This window comes from Varanus komodoensis, unplaced genomic scaffold (genome assembly GCF_004798865.1).
Source record: "Varanus komodoensis strain SLA01 unplaced genomic scaffold, ASM479886v1 scaffold69, whole genome shotgun sequence".
Taxonomy (NCBI): Eukaryota; Metazoa; Chordata; class Lepidosauria; order Squamata; family Varanidae; genus Varanus; species Varanus komodoensis.
This window is the reverse complement of record NW_025336334.1, coordinates 1,137,825-1,164,441: the sequence shown is the minus strand read 5'-3', so window position 1 is coordinate 1,164,441 and position 26,617 is coordinate 1,137,825. Positions and strand designations below refer to the sequence as shown.

General features: G+C 44.7%; 1 protein-coding gene across 1 annotated transcript in view; it reads left to right on the top strand.

Annotated features, from left to right (window-relative positions):
• EFCAB6 (EF-hand calcium binding domain 6) overlaps positions 1-26,617 on the top strand; it is a 174,833-nt gene that overhangs the window by 59,202 nt on the left and 89,014 nt on the right. The window contains 2 exon segments of the mRNA XM_044450904.1: positions 7,463-7,534; positions 7,752-7,912. Of these exon segments, the coding sequence (XP_044306839.1) occupies positions 7,463-7,534; positions 7,752-7,912 (233 nt within the window).

Sequence of the window (26,617 nt, the reverse complement as noted above, 5' to 3'; positions counted from 1 at the left end):
TGTTTGTGTACAAGAGCATCACTAGTTTTTGCTTTGCACAGAGCACTCTGGGAGATCAGATACACCCTTAGAGAACCCTAAATTTGCATGCTCAATTTCTTTCAGATTGAGGGGACTTCTAAAGATGACTGGTCCCAGCATCCTTGGATCCTTGTGCCAGTACAACCTTTCTTTCTAAAATATTTGCTTCTGAAGGTTGAAACTGTGGTGACCAACTAATGAACAGCACATTCTACACTGAACACTTGTCATCAACATATTATGCCTTTAATCCCTTTCTGTACTGGCTCTCTGTATCAGCATGAAAATGTTAACTGCTAAAGCTCTGAATATCTGAAAGAATTAATCTGAGGCTATAGACTTTTCAGTGTCCTACTGAGATCTCTGTGACTGGATGAGAGCAGCTTCCGTATAATGCTCACAGTTTTTAAGTTCAGCTGATGCAGACTTGTAGGCTGATGCAGACTGATGCCTTCTTGTTGGCTTGCTGGCCGCTTAGAAACTGTCTTCCCTCAGAGCTGTGCTTGGGACACAGCCATTTTAGTGACCCATTTTAGCAGATTCAAAATTTAGTGGCTTGGAATTATGCTAGGTGGCACAGTGGTTTAAACTGCTGGGCTGGTTGATCGAAAAGTCTCTGGTTCGAATCTGCACAATGGGGTGGGTTTCCGTTGCTCTGCCCCAGCTCCTTGCAGTTTGAAAGCATGCAAATACAAGTAGATAAAAAGGTACCACTTAGATGGGAAGGTAACAGCATTCCGTGTACTTTGGTGTTTAGTCATGACCCATGTGACCACAGAGACTGTCTGTAGACAAATGCTGGCTCCCTCAGCTAGGAAACGCAGATGAGCACCGCCCCCTAGAGTCAGACATGACTGGACTTAACGTCAAGGGGAAACCTTTACCTTTTACCTTTAATTATGCGAGCTACATTTCTGTGTTAGGTGGAAGCTACATCATATCACTTTGGGGCATTACAAACTGCTGGTAGTTTGGTTGAAGAAGTTTTTGTGAAAAATCTGGTGGGGTAAGCAGTCTCTTGTACAGGGGTCCTCAAACTTTTTTAACAGGGGGCCAGTTGAAAGGTGCCGGCAATGGGCATGGGCCACCAAGGTGGTGCAGGCGGGGGGGCGTGGGCTGGGGTGGGGTGGGGAGGGGCGTGCACGCACACACGCTGCGAGGTGCTGGCTTGCTTGCAAGGAGATTGTTTTCTCCAAGTGAGTCCAAAACGATCTTGCAAGCAAGCCATCACTGGGTGTGCACTCTGCGAGGTGCCGGCTTGCTCGCAAGGAGATCGTTTTCTCTGAGTGAGTCCAAAACGATCTCAGCACGAGCAAGCCCCTGCCTTGCCATGTGCATGCACGTGGCGCATCCAAAACCTCTGTGGTGGACTAGATCTGGCCTGCAGGTCATAGTTTGAGGACACATGCTCTATTATATGAAAAATATGTAAACAGCTGCAGGGAAGCTGTGAGCTGTATACCTGCGGAAGTGTGAGAATTCTTGTTTATTAAAGCTTCTGCTGTATCTTCCATAAGTCTTATTCGTCATGTTATGCCATTTCATGTGAATAGATGTGTTGAGAAATTCTTGTGGTGTTCCAATTTGAAAGTATCGTATGGATATGTAAAGGGTGCCCAAGCACATTAACATCTAGGCTGGACAAATGAACTAACATTGCATTTACATGGCTCCAGATGAACTATAGCTATTGATACTGTTTCCATCAATATATCACTAGGGAATTGACCAAGAAAAACAAAACACAAATTCCCATGGTGTTTTTGCCCTGCAAATCCAAGTGTATGAACAACATTTCTGATTTTCAAAATGATTTGTCACTTCTTTATTATGTTCCAAGGAATAATGTTGATTCTGTGTTCCTCAAATAAGAAAGAAATAGACAATACATCCAAGTCTGAGTTCATTTGTTATAAAGTAAGACTGAAAAGTGGGTAGATCCCTGTGCCCAGATGGTCTCCACATACACTTAAAGAGGCATTTATTAATGTATTATTTATTAATTAACTAGATTTGTACACTGCCCCATAACAGAACATTCTGTTTGCTTATAAAACAAATGAGTCAGTGGTGTTTTTCCAAATAGAGTACACCTTACTTGTTTATATGCCTATACTATTTGGAAGCTAAACATTCCACAGTGGCATTATCATCCCAGAGGACATTTCTTCCTAGTAGACCTAGTAGATCTATACCTGATCAAACTCTAGACTGAGTTTAGGCACTTAGCTGGATTGTCTGGTATACTAAGAGAGGCAGCCTCAGAAATGATAGAGCCTCTTATTGTTAACACCAACAGGGAGTAGGTGTTACTTCTGCAGTCAGAGCAGTGACAGAAAATCACAACGATTACACGCTTCATGTAACTGTTGTCAATCTGTCCTCCTCATGCACTTGTGAAATGTTTGTACATAGGCTGCCCCCTTAGCTTGCGCTGTGCCTGCAAGCTCCTTGAGGTTTCTTGTTGTTACTGGTAATTCACAATTTAGGATTATTGACTATTAAACTTGGGTAACTGTTGTAATATGTGTTATATGTATGTTAAAGGCACAGTATGTTGCCTTATATTTTTAAATACTGTCTTGTGCATTAGACTCTACAGAGTATCTGTGGAGGCTTGTGTAACTTACAGTGTGGAAATTATTGACCCTGATGACTTATGTGGAATTATCCTTTTGGCTCTTGCCTCTTGGCAGAGCAGCAGAGGCACAGGCTGGGAGAGAGTGCTGAGTGGCCAGGGGACTGGTGAAGGCAAGGTAGGAGCTGGGCAGCGAAGCAGAGGGACAGGAGCAGCAGAGAGGAAGGGGGGGAGGCGGGGCCAGAGAGGCTAGAGGGGCCAGGAGGAAGCAGACAGGCGGGGCCACCGGCCTGAGGGACTGATAAGGCTGTGCTCAGCCACTGCAAGCCTTTTTGGCTCTTGCCTCTTGGCGTCTTCTCTTGTCTGCATCCCTTAGCTGTGGCCCGGGCTGCCCACAGACTCCCTTCCCTGGGAGGCTGAGGGTTTTGTTGTTTTATTGCTTTGTCTGTCTGTCTGTCTGTCTTTCTTTCTTTCTTTCTTTCTTTCTTTCTTTCTTTTTGTTTTGTTTTTTGGTGCTGTGCTGTGCTGTGCTTTGCTTTGTTTTTTCTCCAATTTAAATTTTATTTTATCCGTGTGTGTGTGTGTGTGTGTGTTTGTCTGGGAGAACTGGGTGAGCGAGGGAAAATGCAGGACAGACAAGGTGGGGGACCATGGTAAGGCCTCAGATGGGATCCCAATAGCAGACCAGGAGATGGCCTTGGCGGGAGTCACGGGTGTTGCTGTCCACTGCAACAGCTGCGACATGTTTGCCCTTCTCCCCTGGGAGAGGCAGGGTTACCCTTGCCCTCGGTGCAAGCTGGTGACCCTGCTAGAGGAGGAGGTGAGGTGCCAGAGGACCGAGAGAGCTCTCCAGGCCCCCTGGGAGCAGCCCCCCTCTGGACAGAGTGTTAAGGGAGAGGCCATGGGAGGAGCAGCCAAGAAGACTTGGAGGCATGTCACCCAGAGGAGGAGGAGGCCAGCACGGCCTCCTCCTTCTCCTGGCACCAATTTGGAGCTGAGAAACAGGTTCTCTCCACTTGGGGAGGCTGGGGCTGATGAGGCCTCGGCGGACCAGCAGGACACCCAGCCTGGGACGACAAGCGGCAAGGGGGCCACTGCAGGAAAGGCGAGGACCAGGGCACGGCCACCCACTACCACCAGGAAGACATGGTGGTGGGTGATTGTTGTTGGGGACTCCCTGCTGAGGGGCACTGAGGTGGCGGTGTGCCACCCCAACCTGGAGACAAGGGAGGTTTCTTGTGCATCCACTATGTGAAGGACAGAGTGGAGTGTCTTGTTGGCTCTGGGGGTCACCAGCTGCTCCTGGTGATCCATGTGGGCACAAACGACATGGCCAGGCAGAATGTGGTCGGGATCACCAGGGACTTCGAGACCTTGAGAAAGAAACTCCAGGTGCTAAAGGCCCAAGTGGCCTTCTCGTCGATCTTACTGGTGCAGGGATTTGGGCCAGGCAGGGACAGGAGGGTCTCTGAGGTGAATGACTGGCTTAGGGTGTGGTGCCAGAAGGAACGCTTCGGGTTCCTTGACCACGGCACTCGTTTTCTTGCCAATGGACTTCTGGCAAGGGCCGGGTTACACCTCACAGGTCCTTTGGAGATGCTCTAGTGAGCTTCATCCAGAAGAGTTTAAACTGAGCCGGGGGGGGGGGAGGTTCAGGCCCCCCAGAAACGTGTCTGCACTGGACAAGTGTGGGGAGCGGTTCAGGGTTCTGGGAGCAGGGTTTTAGAGGGAGTACTGCAGGGACTGACAGGACTCCTACAGAGAGGGGCCAGGTATCAGGGAGGATGGGAGGAAGGAGGAGGCTGGGAACTCCAAGGAAAGGAAGCGGTGGGAAGGAGTTGAGGTGCATGTACACCAATGCTAGGAGCATGGGTAATAAGCAGGAAGAGGTTGAACCTCTCCTGGGAATAGGAGGGTATGACCTGGTGGGAATCACAGAAACTGGGTGGGATGAAAGGCAAGATTGGAATGTGAACATAGAGGGGTATCATCTTTGTAGAAAGGACAGGAAGGGAAAGAGAGGAGGGGGCGTGGCTTTATACGTCAGGGAAGGGATAGGATGCAGTGAGATAGAATGCAGCACAGATGGGGATTCGTTAGAGGCAGTCTGGGTGAAACTTGAGTCCCAGGATGATGTCCTGACAGGCCAGATTCTAAGGATATCTCAGGGGAGAGACACAGTAATTATGGGAGATTTCAGTCTCCCAGATATTCGTTGGGAGACTCAGCGATGACAGCCAGGTCACGTCGCTTCCTAGAGGCTATAAGAGGCAGGGTTTTTCACACAGAGGGTCCGAGAGGCGACAAGGTGGGGAAATGTCCTTGACTTGGTCTTGACCAATAGAGAGGACCTGATAGATGAAGTACAGATTAGGGGAGTTCTGGATGTAAGTGATCACTCCATCCTTTGCTTTGAGATCAGGGGACTGGGGACGTGCAGCAAGTCAAGCACTAGAAGCTGGGACTTCAAGAGGGCCAACTTTGGCCAACCGAAACCCAGACTGGGGAAAGTCTCCTGGGATAGGTTACTGGAAGGAAAGCGAGTTGAGGAGGGAAGGATGGCATGCAAAAAGGAGGTTTTGGAGGTGCAAGCCTTGACGATACCTCTAGTTAATAAGGTGGGGAGGCGGAGGAGAGCTCCACCTTGGATGCAAAAGGAGGTGGTTAGAGGGATTAGATGAAAGAGGAACCTCCATAGGAAATGGGTACTGGGGCAAATAGACAAAAGGGTATACCAGGAGGAGGAGACCTGTTGCAGAAGGATTCTTCTCAAGGCTAAGGCTGATCACGAGCTGAGACTTGCCAAGAATATCAAGAGCAACAAAAAGGGCTTCTTTCAGCATGTAAATAGGAAGAGGAATGGGAGACAAGTGGTGGGACCACTAAATAAGGAAGACGGAGATCCAGTGACTGATATGAGGGAACAGGCACAGATGCTAATTGACTATTTTGCCTCTTTGTTCTCCCCAAACCTGGACGGGGGAGATCTGCATAGGAGATTAGATGAGGCTGGGGACTTATGGGCACAGACTAGAGTCACCCCCCTAGAAGTCGAGGGGCTCCACAGGGCATTGGACATTACATAGGCTCCAGGCCCTGACAGGTTGCACCCGAGAGTACTTAGAGAGTTGGCAGGGGTTCTCTCACACCCGCTGGCCTCCATTTTTGTGGCCTCGTGGAGAACGGATGAAGTTCCAGAGGATTGGAGGGTGGCATCAGTGGTCCCAATTTTCAAAAAGGGTAGTAGAAGGGACATGGGGAATTACAGACCTGTTAGCCTTACGTCAATTGTAGGAAAAACAATGGAAAGGCTCATAATAGAGAGAGATCTAGCGATGTTAGATAGGGAAGGGAAGCTGGCAGCCACACAACACAGCTTCCGCAAAAACAGGTGCTGCCAGACTAACCTTGTGGAATTCTATGACAAGGTTTTGCGATGGCTAGATGGAGGGGATGCAGTGGATGTGGTTTACCTGAATTTCAGCAAACTGCCCCATGATATCCTGGTGGAGAAACTGAGGAGTTTTGGGGTACACCAAAGCACTGTTCGTGGATTAGGGCATGGTTTACTGACCGAAAGCAGAGGGTAACCATTAGTGGTGAATCGTCGGGATGGCAGCCAGTGACAAGCGGGGTCCCCCAGGGCTCTGTCCTTGGGCTGATCCTGTTTAATCTTTTCATAAATGGCATGGAAGAAGGGGTGAACAGTCTGCTGATCCACTTCGCAAACGATACTAAAACTGGAGCACTGGCCACAACTGAGGAGCACATACTCCAGATCCAAAAGGATCTGGACAAACTATGGAAGTGGGCAGGAGACAACAGGATGGCATTCATTGTGGATAAGTGCAAGGTCTTGCACTCGGGGCATAGGAATAGGTGTCATAAATACAGGTTAGGTGACAAGTGGCTGGAAAGCAGCACTTGTGAAAGGGACCTCGGGGTACTGGTTGACTGCAGGTTAAACATGAGACAGCAGTGCGATGCAGTGGTCAAGAGGGCGAACGCCACTGTTGGTTGCATAGCCAGAAGTTTGGCTTCTAGATTGAGAGAGGTATTACTATCACTCTATACAACCCTGGTGCGCCTGCAACTGGAGTATTATGCTCAATTTTGGGGCCCTCATTACCGAAAGGATATAACCAGGTTAGAGTCAGTGCAGCATAGGGCCACAAGGTTGGTCGCGGGTTTGCAGGGGATGGGGTATGAGGCCAGACTGAGGGAACTGGGTCTCTTCAGCCTGGAGAAGAGGAGACTCAGAGGGAATATGTTGGCGTCATACAGGTATGTGAGGGGATGTCACACGGAGATGGGTAGAGACCTATTCTCCCCTGCAGAGGAAGGCAGGATGCGCTCCAATGGAGCAAAGCTCAGGTAATCAAGGTTCCATTTAGATGCCAGGAAGCACTTCCTGACAGTTAGGACCCTGAGGGCGTGGAATGGGCTTCCACGAGAGGTCGTTGAGGCCCCATCGGTGAGGGTGTTCAAAGATAGGCTGGACATGCACATGGTGGGCATGTCGTGAGCAGAGCTGGCTGGAGCTGGAGGTCAGACTAGATGGCCCGGGACTCTTCTGACTCGCTCTGTTTCTATGTTTCTATATTGCTTTACTGGAAGTGAGACAGGGCTCAATAAAGATTTTTTAAATTTGCAAATGCCTTTGGACTTAACAACTTCTATCTGGTGTGTTATTTCTATGGCTTTCTTGGGTTACGTTTGAACATGATACACTCATTTTTTCTATGAAATGTGGGTTTTAAAAGGTTTCATTTTTAAAAAATACAAAAAAACTATTACCTTTGATCTCAAATAGTTCTTGGAAAATATAAAGTTTCAATACATTTATTTTTTTTACCCAATCAGCCAGATTCCAAATCGATGAATGGTAAAAAGAAGGCTAAAAAGCCAACTTCTGTCCTTGAAGCTTGGATTATTGTAAGTAACAAATTTTTTTACTTAACATTGTAAAATATTGTAACATTGTAAAATATTGTAACATTGTAAAAACAATAACATTGTTATTGTAAGTAACAAACATTTTTTCAAATTTGAAGCATGATTTTCAACTTATTTGATTGTATATTTGCTATATAATGTGCCTATAAATCTTTGTAAATGTTTTAATTTCCTTGTCAAAATGGTTGCACATTAGGCAGAAGATGTCCTAACCGAGCAAATCAAAGGATACTGGAATGAATTTAACAAAGCTTTGCAGGCATTTGATCCTCGAAATAATGGTATTATTAGCAGAAATAATTTCCGAAAAGTTCTTCAGCTCTATTGTCCCTCATTAACTGATGACCATTTTATTGCGTAAGTAACTAGTGTAGCAGATATCAGTCCCTTCAGATGTATTTGCTTTTCTTTCTGCATTTTATTCTTAGCTATCTTTGTTCAAGACTTCTGCATAAGCACTTGCATTCCTTCACTGTTCACTGTCATTTACAACAGAGAGTCAGAGTTTTTATGGCCTAAGCTTTCATGGTCTAGAGTCCACTTCATATTCTATGAAAGCTTCTGTCATAAGTAATTCTTTATTTTTTAAGGAGCCATAAGGCTCTTGTGAGCTTGAGTGGACTCCGGGGGATGGTGGAGAACAGGAAGGCCTGAAGGAATGTTGTCCATGGGGTCGCGATGGGTCGGACACGACTTCACTACTAGCAACAACAACAAAGACTCTCAGTTGCTTTTTTGCAACTACATTCTCTTTATCTAGAACCTGATCCAGTCCCAACATGGATATATCACCCATTAACAGAGGTTCTTCGTCGTGGCCTCTGTGCATCACACATATGGGTTCTGCGACTGCGCAGTGCCTTTGGCCGGAAGATTGATAGCTAACGGTTTCCTTTTCGGCGGGGACTCTGCTCCCCCTCCCCCCTAGCAGTATATAAGGAGCAGAGTGACCGCCATTTTCAGTCTTTGCGACCGCCGTTCACTGTGCCTCGTGCCACTTCGCTCTCAATGAGATTTATTACTTACCTCGTTCCTCGTTCGAAAACTTGCCTTTTTCTTTTATCAAGTTGTATCCCTTGTTCTTGTTGTTACTACTTCACTTACATTTCTTTAACGTGCACTATTTTTGCTTTCTTCTTATCGTTCCTATAAAAAAAAAATATTACTTTCCCGCTTTACTATCTTCTTTCTTTTCAAAATTTCTACGATGGCGCAACGGGCGGCGTTCCGCAAATGCGGAAAATGCGGCTCGAAAATGCCCGCAGCGGATCCGCATGATCTGTGCCTCCTTTGTTTAGGGGAGGGGCACAGAACCGATAAGTGCGGCCATTGTTTGGCCTTGTCAAAACAGGCGAGAAAAAATAGAGAGAACCGCCTTCGAAAACTCCTGTGGGATCAGGCTCTTCTCCAATCTGACCACCTGGTGGCTAAGTCTTCCACTGTTGTGGCCCCACCTGAAGGCCGTCCAACTTCGGCTGATTTGCCGCAATGCCCGGCCTCCTCCATTGCTCCGCCTTCACGTTCCTCTCAGGAAGGCGCACATGCTATGGCTGACCAGCCTGTTTCCCTGCTGAGGAAACAAAAGGAGAAGAGAAAGCACAGTGATTCAGATAAACACCCTGTGCATAAGAAGGCCAAGAAGGGCAAGACGAGCAAACCGACTAAAAAGCTGAGGAACCCTGAGCAGGCAAAACAACGCCATTCAGGCTCGGCCTCGTCTTCAATCCCGATACCGGTCTCGGAACCGACTCCCTCGGTACCGACCATCCAGGAGGCTATGAGGGTCACCCAACCAGGTTCACCATGCCGGCTGGCTGTCGAACCCGTCATGGAATCGAGGAGGGGTTCCATCTCTGATGGGGAAATAAGAGACTCTCCACCTAGAGCTCGATCACCAACCCCAATGCCGTTGGTACAGATGGATACTGATATCGCCATCTCCCCTCCAAGAAGCCGTAGGAGCAGTTCCTCGGATGCGAGATCGGACGATTGGTACCAATCTAGATACTCCTCCGTTCCGAGACGAGAAGAGTACTACTCTGCAGCCTGCTTCCCGACCAGGGAACGATCCTTGCCACCAGCCCACCAGGAGCATTTCCATTCGACTCCCAGAGATGCCCCGAACGCCCCATCTAGAGAACGTGGCAGATCAGAGTCATCCGCTGAATCTTCCTCCAGTGTGCCTCCCCCTTACTGGATGGAATCTGAAGAGTCTGAGGCTGATTCGACCTCACCGGATGCGGCAGTTGCGTAACAGGGACCAGGATCACCTGATGAACCCTATATGTCATTTAACGATCTCATGGCTAGACTAGTGAGATCGCTTGATATAGAAACCCACCAGCAGCCAGGACTGAGCACGGACCGCTTTTATGATGTTGTTAGAGGCGAACGATCCACATCCATTGCCTTGCCGCTTATTACAACTTTAAGACAGGCAATGACCCAGCCATGGGACCTTCCAGCTCAGCCGCAACCGACTTCACGGAAATATGAGTCTATGTATCGGGTGCGAGAGGAAGACATCCCGTTTCTCCTCCGCCACCCGAAACCAAATTCGGTTGTGGTGGAATCATCGCAGGGTCGGGAGGCCCGTGGACATACCTCGCCTAGAGATAAGGAGGGCAGAAAGGTTGATTCCCTTGCCCGTCGGGTCTACGCAGCATCGGGCCTGGGATTAAGGATCTCTAATTACGAGGCCACCCTGGCGCATTACCAATATTTTTTGATGCAACGCCTAGATGCCATCATAGATACTATGCCAGGAAACCAAGGCGAACTTGCAAAAACTTTTGTTAAGGAAGCTATGCAAGTCACTGTGCAACAGCTTTCTACTGCAAGACACCATGTAGACTCGGATTCGAGGTCGCTGGTTGGGGCCATTTCCCTCCGCAGACACGCCTGGTTGCATAATTGCAATTTCCCTGACGAAATGAAACGGAGAATTGAAGAAATGCCGTTCGACGGATCCGGTCTCTTCCACGCAAGAACGGACAGTAAATTGAAGAAGATCCATGAGTCTCGCATGACCGCTCGTCATATGGAATTACAATCTTTACCTAGATGTAAGTGGTCATGGTCACGCCCGCAATACCGTTCGCAATTTCCGCTTCGGCAACAACAACAGCAACTTCACCAGCGCCGCAGGCAGCAACCGCCCCAACGCTTCCAGCAGGGTCGCCGCAGATTCGATACGGACAGGCGACAGCGTTGATGTGACGAGCGAACCGTTCCTCTCCTCCCATCTTTACCCTTCCCCCTCTCATTTGGGGATCGACTGAAGAGTCGACTCTCCATTTGGGAGTCAATTACATCTGATGGATGGGTATTATCTATCATCCACGGATATGGAATCGAATTCGATGTTGTACCTTCTCCGAGTCCTGTTCGATATACTACGCCTTCTTTGGTGCTGTTAGACGAGATTCAACAACTTCTCATTAAGGGAGCTATTCGTCGCCTCTCGTTATCGGAAGGACTCCATGGATTCTATTCCAGATACTTTACGGTTCCGAAACGTGATGGAGGTCTTAGATCAATACTGGACTTGAGAGCTCTTAATAAATTCATAACACCAAAGAAGTTTCGGATGACCACGCTACAAAGTATTCTTCCACTGCTGGGAAGAGGGGATTGGTTCGCTTCATTGGATCTAAAAGACGCTTATTATCATATTTCAATACACCCAAGTTATAGGCGTTTTCTACGCTTAGCGGTGGACCATGAAGTTTATGAATTCAATGTTCTACCATTTGGATTGGCCACGGCACCAAGGGTCTTCACGAAGTGTATGGCCCCTGTGTGTGCACACCTTCGGCTGTGCGGGATTCGAATCTACCCGTACCTTGACGATTGGTTGCTTGTTGCCAATACGGAAGCTGGACTTGCATCTGCTATTGAACTTACATGCGTTCTGTTGCACGACCTTGGACTTTGCATTACTCGATGGAAATCTTCCCTTGTCCCTATGCAGGTGATCGACTTTATCGGAGCTCGACTGGATTCGACGTCGGCAAGAGCCTTCCTTCCTCGAGACAGCCGATATGCGATTGCTCATTGCATTACTCAAATTTGGCAAGCACGAACCGTTCCCGCCCGATCTATTCAAAGCCTTTGGGGCACATGTCTGCTTCCATCGCTGTGGTCCCTCATGCCAAGCTGCGACTACGTCCCCTTCAACTGTTTTTTCAACAAACTGTTTTGGCCACAGATAGACCCTCCTACCAAACGAATTCAACTATCGGCTTCAGTTCTCCAATCCCTGCTATGGGGGCTGGATCCAGCCAACTTAACCGTTGGTGTTCCATTTCAACCTCAGTACCCTACAGTGACCTTCAGTACCGATGCGTCACTGCTGGGATGGGGGGCCATCTGCTCCAATCTAAGTACCCAAGGGAGATGGAGCCATCGGGATGGCAGGAATCATATCAATTTTCTGGAACTCCTTGCCGATTTCAAAGCACTGCAAGCTTTCGAGGATCTGCTCCAATATCAGATCGTTCAAGTGACCTCCGACAAGTGGCGACGGTCTTTTATTTAAACAAACAAGGAGGAACCCGATCCGGGAAGCTAGCCCGTCTCGCCATGCAGATTTGGGGCTGGTGTATACCAAGGGGTATCACTATTCTAGCAGTTCACCTTGCGGGCACCGACAACACGGAAGCCGATCTCCTGAGCAGACACATGTCATGCTCCCATGAATGGGAGTTAGACCGTCGGGTTCGAAACATGTTATTTCACCGATGGGGTCGACCAGACATCGACCTGTTTGCCACTCAAGGGAACAGAGTGTGCAGGACCTATTCCTCCAGAGCGGGAGTGGGTCAGGACTCCCTGGGCGACGCTTTCATGATTCCATGGACAAGTGTGATTTTTTATGCTTTCCCTCCAATCCCACTTATCATGAGAGTGCTTGCAAAGATCATTCACGAAGGAGCTACAGGGATACTAACCATGTATAGCTCCTCTGTAGTGGGAGAGCGCTGCTGTATAAACCTTTATAGATGAAGGTTTGAGTCCAGACTGATTAGTTCAAAAAGGAACGGAAGTATCTGTGAAACGGAGGCTGAGGGGGCCGGAAAAGAGTGTAAATTGGCGAAGTTAGAAAGTCTTTTCCGTTTTGCTGCGTACGACTTCCTGGTAGATGGTCGTAGTGCAGATTCAAGAATATACTGCAGATCCGGGTGCAGGCTCTGCTGGGTATGCATGGTCGGGATGGTAGGCGGTGTCGATACCGATGTATCACCCCGGATCACCGTATCTGCCATGCAGTCAGTTTGAACGATAGCAAGTCTGGGTGACGAACCGTGCCTTCCTTCTGGGTGACTAGATAAGGGAGAAGAGGGAGTTGAAGAAAATCCTCCCTGGAAACTCGAAGGAGAGTTGGGAACCACGGTTGTCGTGGCCACCATGGAGTGATTTTTCCCTTTTTACTCAACCTCTAATAAAAAGATTCTTGAGAGGCTTAAGTAATCTGAATCCCACTGTAAAACCCCTAATGCCTAAATGGAGTTTCTCGGTGGTTTTACAAGCATTAACTCGATCACCGTTCGAGCCCATGGCGACAATTGATTTACGCCTCGTTTCTTGGAAGACAGCCTTCCTCGTGGCAGTGACTTCAGCACGCAGATCCTCTGAACTATGCGCTCTTCGAGTGGATCCCCCCTTTGCTAAGTTTTCATAAGGAAAAGGTGGTTCTTCGTATGGATCCGTCTTTCCTTCCGAAAGTTGCTACCTCTTTCCATATGCAACAGGAAATTGTGTTACCGGCGTTTTTTCCGGTCCCTTCGAATCTGATAGAAAGATCTCTACGTATGCTGGACGTCCATCGCTGCTTAGCCTTTTATAGATCCAGGACTGAATCCTTTTGACATTCAAATAGACTCTTTGTGAAATATTCGGAGCACGACAAAGGTTGTCCAGCTACCTCTCAGCGCCTTTCGAAATGGATAGTTAATACAATTGTCCTAGCTTATCAGCTAGCCAAGTTGGACTTACCATCTACTCCAAAAGGCCACTCCACAAGAGCTGTCGCTGCCTCTTCAGCCTTTGCATTGGGAGTTCCGATAGAGGATGTGTGCAATGCGGCCATTTGGGCTACCCCGTGCACCTTTGCCAAACACTATAGGGTAGATGTCCGTGCCAGACAGGATTGCTCTTCTGGCAGAGCTGTACTTTCGTCTGTCCTTCGATGATGACACCTCTCTCCTCCGGTTGGGGTAAGCTTGTTATTCTACCCATATGTGTGATGCACAGAGGCCACGATGAAGAAAAGCAGGTTGCTTACCTGTAACTGATGTTCTTCGAGTGGCCATCTGTGCAGTCACACACCCACCCTCCGACCCCTCTTGGTGTCATGGGTGGTTCAATTATTTTTACTTAGATATTATAATCTCTCTTATGTGTCGTACCGCTACTTCTTTAACCTTCTTGTATTAATGTGCAATGTCATAGGGAACCGAACGTCGGTCTCTCAAAGACTGAAAATGGCGGTCACTCTGCTCCTTATATACTGCTAGGGGGGAGGGGGAGCAGAGTCCCCGCCGAAAAGGAAACCGTTAGCTATCAATCTTCTGGCCAAAGGCACTGCGCAGCCGCAGAACCCATATGTGTGACTGCACAGATGGCCACTCGAAGAACATCAGTTACAGGTAAGCAACCTGCTTATTTTCACAGGGTTCAATAAAGTCCTTTTTCTGCTGTATCACTTCTGCGGAAGAGGAGATATTGGAGACTTCTGTGGAGATATTGGAGAGAGGGAGAGCTGGATGGGAATTTCTTGGCATGCACAGACTTCTAATTACCTGCTGTGACCTGTTGTGCTACCTGATCACAAACACGTGCCCATGCTTGGGCAGAGGGAAAAAGGAATGGGAGAAATGGCTCAATGAAGCAATGTGGGACTCCTCCACATTTAGTCACTGCGCCTACACTCATAAAGGATTAAGCCCATAGTATTTTATTACTACTTTTTTGGTTCCTATTAGTCTTAGAGATGTTTCAAATGTTAAGTCATAGTCATAATATGAGGTGTTACTATCTAGTGCTTATTTTAATGCACAGTATCAACCACAGTAGAGTGTAATGGGTCTGGTCTTTTACATTTTGGTATTTTTGGTGTATTGGTCTGCATTTCTGCAAGCTAATTTAAGGGAAATGATGCTGAAGGTGATGAAAATTTGCATGACCTTATATCATTTTGGTATTGGGTTCCAATATATCATTTCTTGCTATCTGTTGCTGAAGTCCCACATGTATATCCCACGTTTTTCTAACACTGAACTCAAAGCAGCTTACATCATTATTCTTCTCTTGGTCTCAGTCTTATCTCCACAACAACAACCTTATGAGGTAAATTGGGCTCATAGCCTATGACTGGCCCAAAGTCACCTGACTGGCTCCATAGGAGCAAGCAAGCTTTATCATCATTGTTGAAAGTGTGCCCCTATTTGGACAAGTGTAGCTTGCTTTCAGTAGTCTACTCTGCTAATCTCTGAATTAGATTACTGGAGTGTACTGTATGTGGAACTGCACTTGAAGACAGTTCAGACATGGTAGCTGGTGCAGCATGCAGCAGCCAGACTGATAATTGGGACCCATAGGTCAGAACATGTAAGACTGGTTCTGTCTCTCTTACACTATGCTTCCAGGCCCAATTCAAGGTGCTGGTTTTTCTCTCTAAAGCCTTATAAAGTTTGGGAATACAATACCTGTCCGAGCACCTCTCTCTCATCTGTGATCTACTTGGACACTATGCACAACCTCTTGTCCTTCCTCTGAGTGCCAACTAAGTAGGCTTGGAGGGTGGCAACAAGGGCAAGAACATTTTCTATGCTGGCTTCATCTATGGAACAACTTCCCCCAAGTGGCTTGTCTAGTGCCAAAATTGTCATCTTTGCAGTACCAGGATAAGACAACCCTTTATGCCAAGACCTTTGAAGATTCATTTGGTTGCCCAAGGGCTTGCGGGAATTACCCATCCCAGGTATTTTTACAGTCATTCTCTGTTGGTTGTTTTAGCTGTTTCAAATTTTTAAATGTTTCTCTGTATAATATTTTATTGCTTTTTTATTGTCCAATTTTATGGATTGTTGTATACTGCCTAGAGAGCTTCAAGTATGGGGCAGTGTAGAAATAACTAAAATAAATAATAGAGTCAAATTAAAGGTGAACTGTGTTGCAAAAAAACACACTTTGTGCTTGGCCATATGCCTTCTTTTTTATAAAAAGCCATTTTCCAGGAAAAAGAAGATTAAGCTTTTTCTTCTGAATTGTTTTCCAGTTGAAAATCACCATCTACCATCCCAGAACCAGCAATTTCCCCTGCTTTTAAATTCAGGGCAAACAGCTGGAGGTTTCTGCAAATGTTTTCTGTGAACAGAGATGTCCTAGGCTATGTGTTGGAAGTTGGGTTTCCATCTTACACTTTCCAAAATTTTAAAACAACAGACCATTATTTATTTAACAGAACAGTTTGTTGAATCCAATCTAAAAACTACTTCTGAGATCCCTCCTTTTGAGTAACCCTGGACCCATTTCTCTGGGAGGGTTCTTTTGCAGGCAGGGCAGACTCTAGGTTGTAAAGTTCCCATTTAGTTTGCTAGCCCTTCTCTTCTGACACTGCATTATGGGGTCAAGTTGTACCAGGCTCATCTGGCTTCTGGAGCTCCTGTCCCATGCCTGCTCCCAGCAGTTGCAGATCCTAGTTATTCTCGGAGTCCAACTGAACACTTGGAGAGGGTGGCCTTGAGATAAGCCCTTCAGGCTTTCACATCTGCATGTCTGGAGGCCCCTTTCTCCATGGGACATTCTCCCCATCTGAAGAATCTGAGTTTCTCTAGCTTTGAAACACATGGCAAGCGCAATTCCCTCTTTCATTCCCAATGCTATGAATGGTTTTGAATTATGTTCTTAAAGTTACAGCTGGTTTGATCCTTAGATTTTCCCCCTCCTGGAACAAATATATACACGTTGTGTTCTATTCGTCTTCCCAGGTTCTTGCTGGCTAGTAATTTGGAGGAAGACTTCTGGAGCAAACAGCATAAGACCTGACTCAATTGACTATTCTTGAATTTCACTGTAGGGATGATTTTGAAGTAAATTACAGCATTTAAACAGTTTTAGCTACATAAATGTTAAAATCTTAAACAAAATCTCAGACAGTGGCCAGGTTCAGACAACAGGACAAGTCTTAGTGGTTTTTTACCATTGTTAGTTTGTTGTGTTGTCTGAATCCAGTCATGGTATTTCACTATGGTAAGTTTGGCTTTTAAAAATGATAAGATACAATGGTTTGTTCTTTGATTTCTCAGTACCATTACGGCTTGTCATGTTGTCTGAACCCAGGATCATGATTTCCATGCTCTTGGTATGCAACTACCACAGAATCCCCTGGAAAGAATGACAACTTCAGGAGCAACTCCAGCCACCTAGCCTCTGCATGTGAACCAAATAGGAAGAGGCAGGCAGCATAGACAGGGAGTGATTGGGATTGAATTTCAAGCCCAATGGCTCATGGAATATGTGTCAACAGCAGGAGAAGTGAGTTGGGAGGTTGGAAACCATGATAAAGTAGAAGCCAGTAGATTGTCTCTCAAGTAGATCACGGTTAACGCCCCCCTCATTAACCCCCACACTTTCTCAATTTTTCTAGGCACAAGGAGAGTACAGGGAATCTTTCTTGGCTCTTGTGAGCTGGTTACCACCTGCTTTCCCACAAGATGTCTGGGACCTGGCATATGGAAAGGACCATCCTTATTGTTTCAACGGCAGGAAAATTCATCCATAACCTGTCTGTCTATGACTTAGCCCTTTGCTTTGGACAAGTATGGGATTGTCAGCTTGTATAGTAGCAAAGTGGCTGCCTTGGTACTTAAATTGACCTTCAACCAGCTGCTGTCTTGTGAGATGACACAGGCTTCTGCAGCCTCATGCTGTTGCTCTCTTGACAATTTAGTTGCAGGTTGGTTGCCTAGAAGTGTATGTGTGGAGGCGCTGTTTCATTTCCCATGTGCCATTGGATGTGTTGTATGCTCCAAGCAAGCCAGCATGCTGAGGAGAGGATGGAGGGAGGAAAAGCACTCTCTTTGCTTCCCTTCATGCATGCTGTTCATTGCTGCTCCCTACCTTCCTGATCTGGTAAGGCCCTAAAAGGAAGTTGAGAAGAATGTTTGCAACAATGGGGGCTACACAGTTGCATGGGAATTGGGGGCTGTTGGAGAGATGGCAGTCCTTAGTACACCTCATGCCTCTTGTTTGGTCAAGCTTTCAACAGCTCCTAAAATCACATCCAAGCCTGTATCAGGAGAATATTGCCAGCATTCGTACTGAATATAGACTGACAGCCATGAATGGCTTCCTAGTCAGAGTGCAATAAATGTGCCTTTCCTGCCTGTCTCAGACTGAGTTTAGCTTGAAAGATTTTGGTATGCTAAAGAAGGAGCAATGATGCAGGTAGGATTCAGGATATTGTGAGATTGCAAAAATGACAAGGAGGGACAAGGCATCTTTCTGGTTTGTGAGCCTTCAACACACGGTAACACAAATCTCCATAACCATATGCTGGCTTTTGTAAAATTGAAACTGAGATGCTTAGGAAGCTAAGAGGGAAAGTTACTGACAGCATGATACAGAAGAAGTAACTGTTACGAGACCAGATTACTGCAGATGATGATGATGATGATGATGATGATTATTGTTATTGTTATTAGAACATTTCTATGCCGCCCCTTGCCAAAGCCTCGGGGCGGCTTACAACACAATAAAATACAATACAATACAAAAATAACAATATAAAATTAAAATTAATAATATAAAATAAATAAAAAATATAAATGATATAAAAGGAGTTAGAAAAGTTAGAAAAGAAAAGAAAAGAAAAGAGGTGAAGGAATCCTGTTTTTGTCATTACTGCATATACAAACCTTCCTGAATAAAGAAAGCTAGGGAGTCAAGGGAAAGGGTAGCCTACAATTTTTCCCACTGCCTTGGTATATACAACAAGGTCTTCTAAAAAGAAAATAAAGAGGATTCACCTTATTCAGTCTGAATTGGTAGATTCTAGCAACCTATACAGGACACAAGTTTGCTGGCCATGTGTTTCAGCTTTAAATTCAGGACCCAATTTCTGCTGTATGGTAAACGAGTCTAATTTTGGCAGATGACCTAACCTTTTACCCATTTGTGTTTATAGAATGGCTTAATATTGAGATTCTTTCCCTTCCATAGCTGACAATAACTTTGATTCTCTGGATTGCACTGTACATGCAGTGCTGCTCCTGGGAGACTTTAAGTGCAAAACTGTTTACAGTATTTATAGATAGATAGAATGGTGGTAATGGTAACATTACTTAGAAAATTTGGGAGATTAACCCTCCATTCCATAGCCCAGTGTGACACGAAAAAGAACACCACAATAATAAATTTTGCAGAAAATAAACAGATGCAGCAAGATAAAAATGCACTAAAGCACAACTGTATCCAGAGAGCAGAATCTGAAATCAGTTTTTGGATGTGTAAGCATGAACATGGTAGAAAAGGAGGAAGACCTGGTAATACCATGGAAAATACAGAGAAATGCAAAGTGGGGCTCAGAAACAAAGGCTGAGATTGAGAACCTAGTAAAACAGTGGCAAAAATTACTTGCAGTAATAAAATCTCTTAAAACAGCATTTACAGAAATGACAAATACATTTCATTCATCTTGTTGAGTTGGGACTCAGACGATGTGGGTTCTAGTCCCCGCTCAGCCATCGAGCCAACTGGGTGACTCTGGGCCAGTCGCAGACTCTCAGCCCAACCTACCTCACAGGGTTGTTGTGGGGATAAGATGGAGGAGGAGATGTAAGCTGCCTTGAGCCCTTTGTAGGAAAAAGGTAGGATATAAATCGAAAATCGAAAATATTGAAGCTGGAGACCACAGAGCAAATAGGCCAAACCTCTTGAAATCAAATAGAGGATTTTAGCAATTGCAGAGACTTGTGAAAACTACAGCAGATGTTCTTGACTCTACATAAGAAGGATCAAGGAGTCAGTCAAAGGACAAAACATGATCTTTTTCTTAATGGTTCACAGGAGAATTTCCAGGATTAAAAAAATCACAGAGGACATGGTGAGTCCAAGAGAGTCTACGAGGCCAGTTTGTACATATAACAGTCAAACTCCTGCTATGCAAGCAAAGTTCTGCTTCCACAAGTGGCAGCTTTTATCATGCACTTTCTATTGTCCTACCACCTACTTCCTTGGAACCCACCTCTCTTGTTTCCACCAGACTTGGAACAAAATAATCGTTTTAGCTAGGTTAGAGTCAGTACAGTGTAGGGCCACAAGGTTGGTGGCCGGTTTGTAGGGGATGCCGTATGAAGCGAGACTGAGGGAACTGGGTCTCTCCAGCCTGGAGAAGAGGAGACTCAGAGGGGATATGTTGGTGACATACAGGTATGTGAGGGGATGTCACATGGCAATGGGTAGAGACCTGTTCTCCCCTGCAGAGGAAGGCAGGACACGCTCCAGCGGAGCAAAGCTCAGGGAGCCAAGGTTCCATTTGGATGCCAGGAAGCATTTCCTGACAGGACCCTGCGGGTATGGAATGGGCTTCCACGGGAGGTGGTTGAGGCTCCATTGGTAAGGGTGTTCAAGGATAGGCTGGACATGCACATGGTGGGCATGTTGTGAGCAGGGCCAGCTGGAGCCAGGCGTCAGACTAGATGGCCTGGGAGGCCCCTTCTGCCTCGCTCTGTTTCTATGTTTCTATTGTGAAAAATAGCTACAGAATCAACTTCAATGCCCTCCCTCTCTTTTTTGGGGCAGCATTCCACCGCTCCATTAGAAGTACTGCAATTAGAGAATCCCTTCTCCTCAAAGGTTCTATACAGAAGGTTCCATCATAATGGTTTTTCCTTTTGATATTTTTGAGTACTGAAAAGAGATGGAGTTGACTAACTGAATGTGGACGTGCAGGAAATACATTTCTTTATCACAACTACTGAATTCTGAAAGTTTGTGTTATAGAGTATTTTGTGTCTCTCTTGACAAGGTGATTGACTTGCATCAACCTGAAGGATGCTTTTCATATAAGGATCCCTTCTTCTCTGGTCTGTCATTCCCTTCAAGCACTGATCTCTCTCTCTTCAGAAGGGAATTGGTTTTACTGATTACTGCTGCATCCTTTTTTGAGTGGGGAGCCCACTGTGGCATTTCAACAAGCCATCACTGAAATGAGACTCCTGGCAACAGGGAAAGCATTGAGGGCTTTTGAGTCAATGCTTCATGAAATTCACCTCCAAATATTGAGAGACAACACCAGGATAGTGAATTACCTGAACAAACAAGGGGCATCTAAAATGATTTGGCTAACCAATCTCACCCATCTCATTCAACTCCTCCCTTCTTCAAGGAATCACATTTTCAATTCTCCGCATTGTCAGCAAAGAGAATATACTGGCAGATGCATTGACCAGGTCACCAACAACATCCCTTGAATGGCAGCTTGATGTGACCATTCTTACCATTTTCACTTTTGGAGTACCGCCAGGGTACATTTGTTTGTGATGAAAGACAATGCATTGTGCAGAACTTTCTGCAACAGAGCAGGAATGGGATTAAGTTCTCTCAAGAATGCTTTCCTTCCTTACAGGACAGAATAATTTTTTTAACCAGTGTTCTCATGTCCTTGTCTCACACAGTTACTATTAAAGATTTAGATATACCACATGTAGTGCACCTAGTAGCCCCTTGGTAGCTGTGGTAGGCTTGGTTTGTTCTCCTTCTCCTATGGTGTCGAGGAGAATACTTAAGACTGCCACAGATCGTGGACTTTCTTATTTGGAACCAAAGCTGTACCCAGAACTTCAGAAGCTGTGATCGACAGCATGACATCTTTACTAACTATGCTTTTCTGGAACTTTTCCAGTCTTTCCTAGATGCCTCTACATGACCTCCTGTCAGATTCCTGTATAGTAGTAAATGGAATGATTTTGCTCAATTTGCCTCTGATGCTGGAAAGGACCCAGCTACATGACCGATCCCTTGTTTTTTCTCTGAGAAGTTTGAATCAAGTACCTCCATTTTGATAGCCCGTACCTTCCTGGAACATTTCAGTAATTCTAAAGGCTGTAACTACAAAACTGTTCAAGCCACTAGCCATCATGGATCCATGCCTCTTTTCCTGGAAGGTAGCATTCCTTATCCTTATCAGCACATAAGTCTAATGAGCTATGTGGCCTGGAGATCCATGCTCCATATCTCAGTTTTCATCAGGACAAAGTGATGTTGCTCCCAGCCATTGCCTTCATCTTGAAAATCATTTCTGATTTCCACTTTAATCAGGAGATAATTCTTCCTGCATTCTTTTTTTCCCACCTTTTTTCTTTTTAATGGTGACTGCCGTGTTTGTCAGGCTTTGGTCTTTTATACAGCAAGGACAAAGCAATTTTGCCTTTCTAGCCATCATTCATTTGCTATGCAGGAAAGAACAAAGCCTTGCTGGTCTCTGCACAGTGTTTTACTTTGTGGGTAATCTGTACCATCTACTTCACTTATTAAATAGTGTAACTTCAGTTAACTGATTAAACCAGGACACATTACACTGAGGATGTTGCCACATCTGGTGCTTTCATACAGGGGACCAGCTTACTTGCATTATGTAAGGAGGTGAATTTGTTAACTCCATTCACATTTGTCAAGCAGTACTACCTTGATGTCTGAGGTAGAGCAGATTGTACTTTTGGTCGTGCAGTTCTCTGTCTCTGTGCAGTTCTCTGTGCTGTCTTGACACCATCCCTCCTCCATGATCTCTGCTGCAATATACAGTATATCACAGAAGTGAGTACACCCCTCACATTTTGTAAATATTTTATTATATCTTTTCATGTGACAACCCTGAAGAAATGACACTTTGCTACAATGTAAAGTAGTGAGTATACAGCTTGTATAAGTGTAAATTTGCTGTCCCCTCAAAATAACACACAGCCATCAATGTCTAAACCGCTTGCAACAAAAGTGAGTACACCCCTAAGTGAAACTGTCCCAATTGGGCCCAAAGTGTCAATATTTTGTGTGGCCACCATTATTTTCCAGCACTGCCTTAACCCTCTTGGGCATGGAGTTCACCAGAGCTTCACAGGTTGCCACTTGAATCCTCTTCCACTCCTCCATGACGACATCACGGAGCTGGTGGATGTTAGAGACCTTGCACTCCTCCACCTTCCATTTCAGGATGCCCCACAGATGCTCGATAAGGTTTAGGTCTGGAGACATGCTTGGCCAGTCCATCACCTTTCCCCTCAGCTTCTTTAGCAAGGCAGTGGTCGTCTTGGAGGTGTGTTTGGGGTCGTTATCATGTTGGAATACTGTCCTGCGGCTCAGTCTCTGAAGGGAGGGGATCATGCTGTGCTTCAGTATGTCACAGTACATGTTGGCATTCATGGTTCCCTCAATGAACTGTAGCTCCCCAGTGCTGGCAGCACTCATGCAGCCCCAGACCATGGCAGCCCCACCACCATGCTCAACTGTAGGCAAGACACACTTGTCTTTGTACTCCTCACCTGGTTGTCGCCACACATGCTTGACAACATCTGAACCAAATAAGTTTATCTTGGTCTCATCAGACCACAGGACATGATTCCAATAATCCATGTCCTTAGTCTGCTTCTCTTCAGCAAACTGTTTATGGGCTTTCTTGTGCATCATCTTTAGAAGAAGCTTCCTTCTGGGACGACAACCCTGCAGACCAATTTGATGCAGTGTGCGACATATGGTCTGAGCACTGACAGGCTGACCCACCACCCCTTCAACCTCTGCAGCAATGCTGGCAGCATTCATACGTCTATTTCCCAAAGCCAACCTCTGGATATGACACTGAGCACGTGCACTCAGCTTCTTTGGTCGACCATAGCAAGGCCTGTTCTGAGTGGAACCTGTCCTGTTAAACCACTGTATGGTCTTGGCCACTGTGCTGCAGCTCAGTTTCAGGGTCTTGGCAGTCTTCTTATAACCTAGGCCATGTTTATGTAGAGCAGCAATTCTTTTTTTCAGATCCTCAGAGAGTTCTTTGCCATGAGGTGCCAGGTTGAACTTCCAGTGACCAGTATGAGAGAGTGAGAGCAATAACACCAAATTTAACACACCTGCTCCCCATTCACACCTGAGACCTTGTAACACTAATGAGTCACATGACACCGGGGAGGGAAAATGGCTAATAATGCCCAATTTGGACAGTTTCACTTAGGGGTGTACTCACTTTTGTTGCCAGCGGTTTAGACATTGATGGCTGTGTGTTGAGTTATTTTGAGGGGACAGCAAATTTACACTGTTATACAAGCTGTATGCTCACTACTTTACATTGTAGCAAAGTGTCATTTCTTCAGGGTTGTCACATGAAAAGATATAATAAAATACTTACAAAATGTGAGGGGTGTACTCACTTCTGTGATATACTGTACTAACGGTGTCTGTGCTGGTAATGTGGAGGCCTTGCCTCTAACCCCTGTGTGTGATGCACAGAGAACAAGAAAATGAAAGATGCATTCTGTAACTGTAGTTCTTTGAGTGAGCTGTAACTGCATTCACACCCCCTTTTCTCCACCTAGGTATTGTTCTTTTTGAGTTAAATTTTGTTACCAAGGTATATTATACTGTTGTATCACTTTCCTCTCCATGCTTTTGTCAATATTGGCACCACAGTTGTCTCTTTGTTCTGAGGCCACATTAGATGGTTTTGGGAATATGTGCTCTAGATAGTTGAGGGGAAGGATTCCCACCAACTCTGTGGCTACAGAAGCTTCCCACAGGAGGCATCATGCAGGCACAGAGTCCACATATGTGAAATGTGAATACAAAGATGACCACTTGAAGAACTGCAGTTACAGGGAAGCAACCAGTCTTTAGTCCTAACTTGCAGTTCCACTGTAGCAAGTGATCAGTATTACCCAAGTATGAAATTATTCAATTAAATGTTACTTACATTTGGAAGTTATACAGTTTTGTTTCAGGTGATATATAGGTTAGATGGGAAGTACTACAAAATAAAGCACATACGAGTAATACTTGCACTGAAAATAATTGTACAAGTTACACTTTTTTGAATATATTTATATTAGAAAATGTCTGAAGCTAAGACATACTTTTCAGTTTACAAAGCTTAGGGATACAAGTGATGTGACAATGAATCCAGGTTATAATTAAAATGGAAGATTGAGATATTTTATTACAAGGAAGTAATCACTGGAGGAAAATCAGATAAATTAATTTATTACAAGGGATTAGGGGATATTTGCTCTGCCCCATGAAATTCCAAAGGGATCGTTTTAATACAGTTCTTCTGCTGTACTACCAAAGAAATTCTGAAAAAGAGGAACTATAATTTCATAAAGGGATACGAAAGAACAGAAGTAATCACAATAGGGTCAATCTACAGCCAGAATGCCAAACATATTTCCTGCTTGAAAGAAGTGTTTCAAATGCTATATAAATTCAAAAGGGGGAGAGTAGTTATAGAAGGAAATTTAAACTTATTTACGAGCAAGAAATAACACAAAATTTCACACCAGGGTGGTATAACTAAGGTAAAGAACACAGGGCTACTGCATGTCATACATGTCATATAAAGAGATTAATAGACAAACGGAGATTGATCAAGAGAATGAGATTCTGTTGATTTTTCAAAGAGACATAATATATACATATAATAATACATATTGAGAACCAGTATGGTGTAGTGGTTAAGAGCATGGGACTGGGACTCAGACGACCTGGGTTCTAGTCCCCACTCAGCCATGGAGCCAACTGGGTGACTTTGGGCCAGTCACAGACTTTCAGCCCAACCTACCTCACAGGGTTCTTGTTGTGGGGTAAGATGGAGGAGGAGAATGACATAAGCTGCCTTGAGCCCTTCGTAGGAAAAAGGCAGGATACAAATCGAAAAATAAATAAATAAATAAATAAAATACATCAGGGTGTCTTATATCTTGCTTTCATAATTTTGGGAAAAGATAAGACATCAAAAATAACTTCTGATTGTGCTCCCATAATTACTATAATTAATTGGGGTGGAGAGAAAATACTTCTTTCAGGTTGTGACTGAATTAGATTTTTTTAGAGAAACAATTGACAAGAGGCAAATGGAAAGAAAAAAAAACAATACTTTGGAATCAGTAACACACCAGATTTACATGTCAAATGATATCAGATGCTATGGAAACCGTCCTGAGAGTTCATAAATGAAACAGGTAAATCCATAAGGAATAAGGGAAACTGCCAAAATAACATTCTTGAAATAAAAAATTAGAAGCAGAGAGCAAACAAATACTCCAAGAGTTAGTAAAGAACAGTAGTGGGTTAGATTAATTAGATATAAGCTGATGCATTGAGTAGACCCAAAACATATGACTTTGGAGATTTAAAAAAATCAAAATTTCAATCAAAATGATAAAGATTTTATACAGGAGAGAAATAGTACAAAATGAAAAAGCTGCATAATTCCAAATAAATTAATGATTAATTTGAACAATTGTTTGCAAACATATATTCCTCTATTTTCCAGATGTAACAGAAAAAGAATACTACATTTCTAAATTTAACCATTTAAATTTGTTTAACCATTTAGAGGAGAATGTCAGGAATATTTAAATTGGGAAATGTATAAATACTAAATTACATATAGTACATCTATTCAATAAAACCTTCAAAAATGCTCAATAACAGTAATTTGGCAAATACCAGAATCTTGGCAAACCTCCCAAATAATAGTTATTCCCAAGAGTTATTCACAAATCAGGGTAACTACAGAAGATACAGAATCATAATACTAATCATATTTTTACCTGTGGTTTTAAAGAGCTTTTTTTAGCCAGAATGTTTTTAAAAATATAGATAAGCTGCTCTTGTTCTTCTTTTAGGTTTTGCATTTGTGTAGTTGTAATTGGTCCATTCATAAATGTATTTAAAACTGATTTAAGATATTATGAACTTGTTTAAGATATTATGAACTTGTTCTGTTGATAAACAATTGCTTATTTTATATTGAAAACTGACTTGGAAGACTGCAGCTTTGCAGGACAGTTAGGA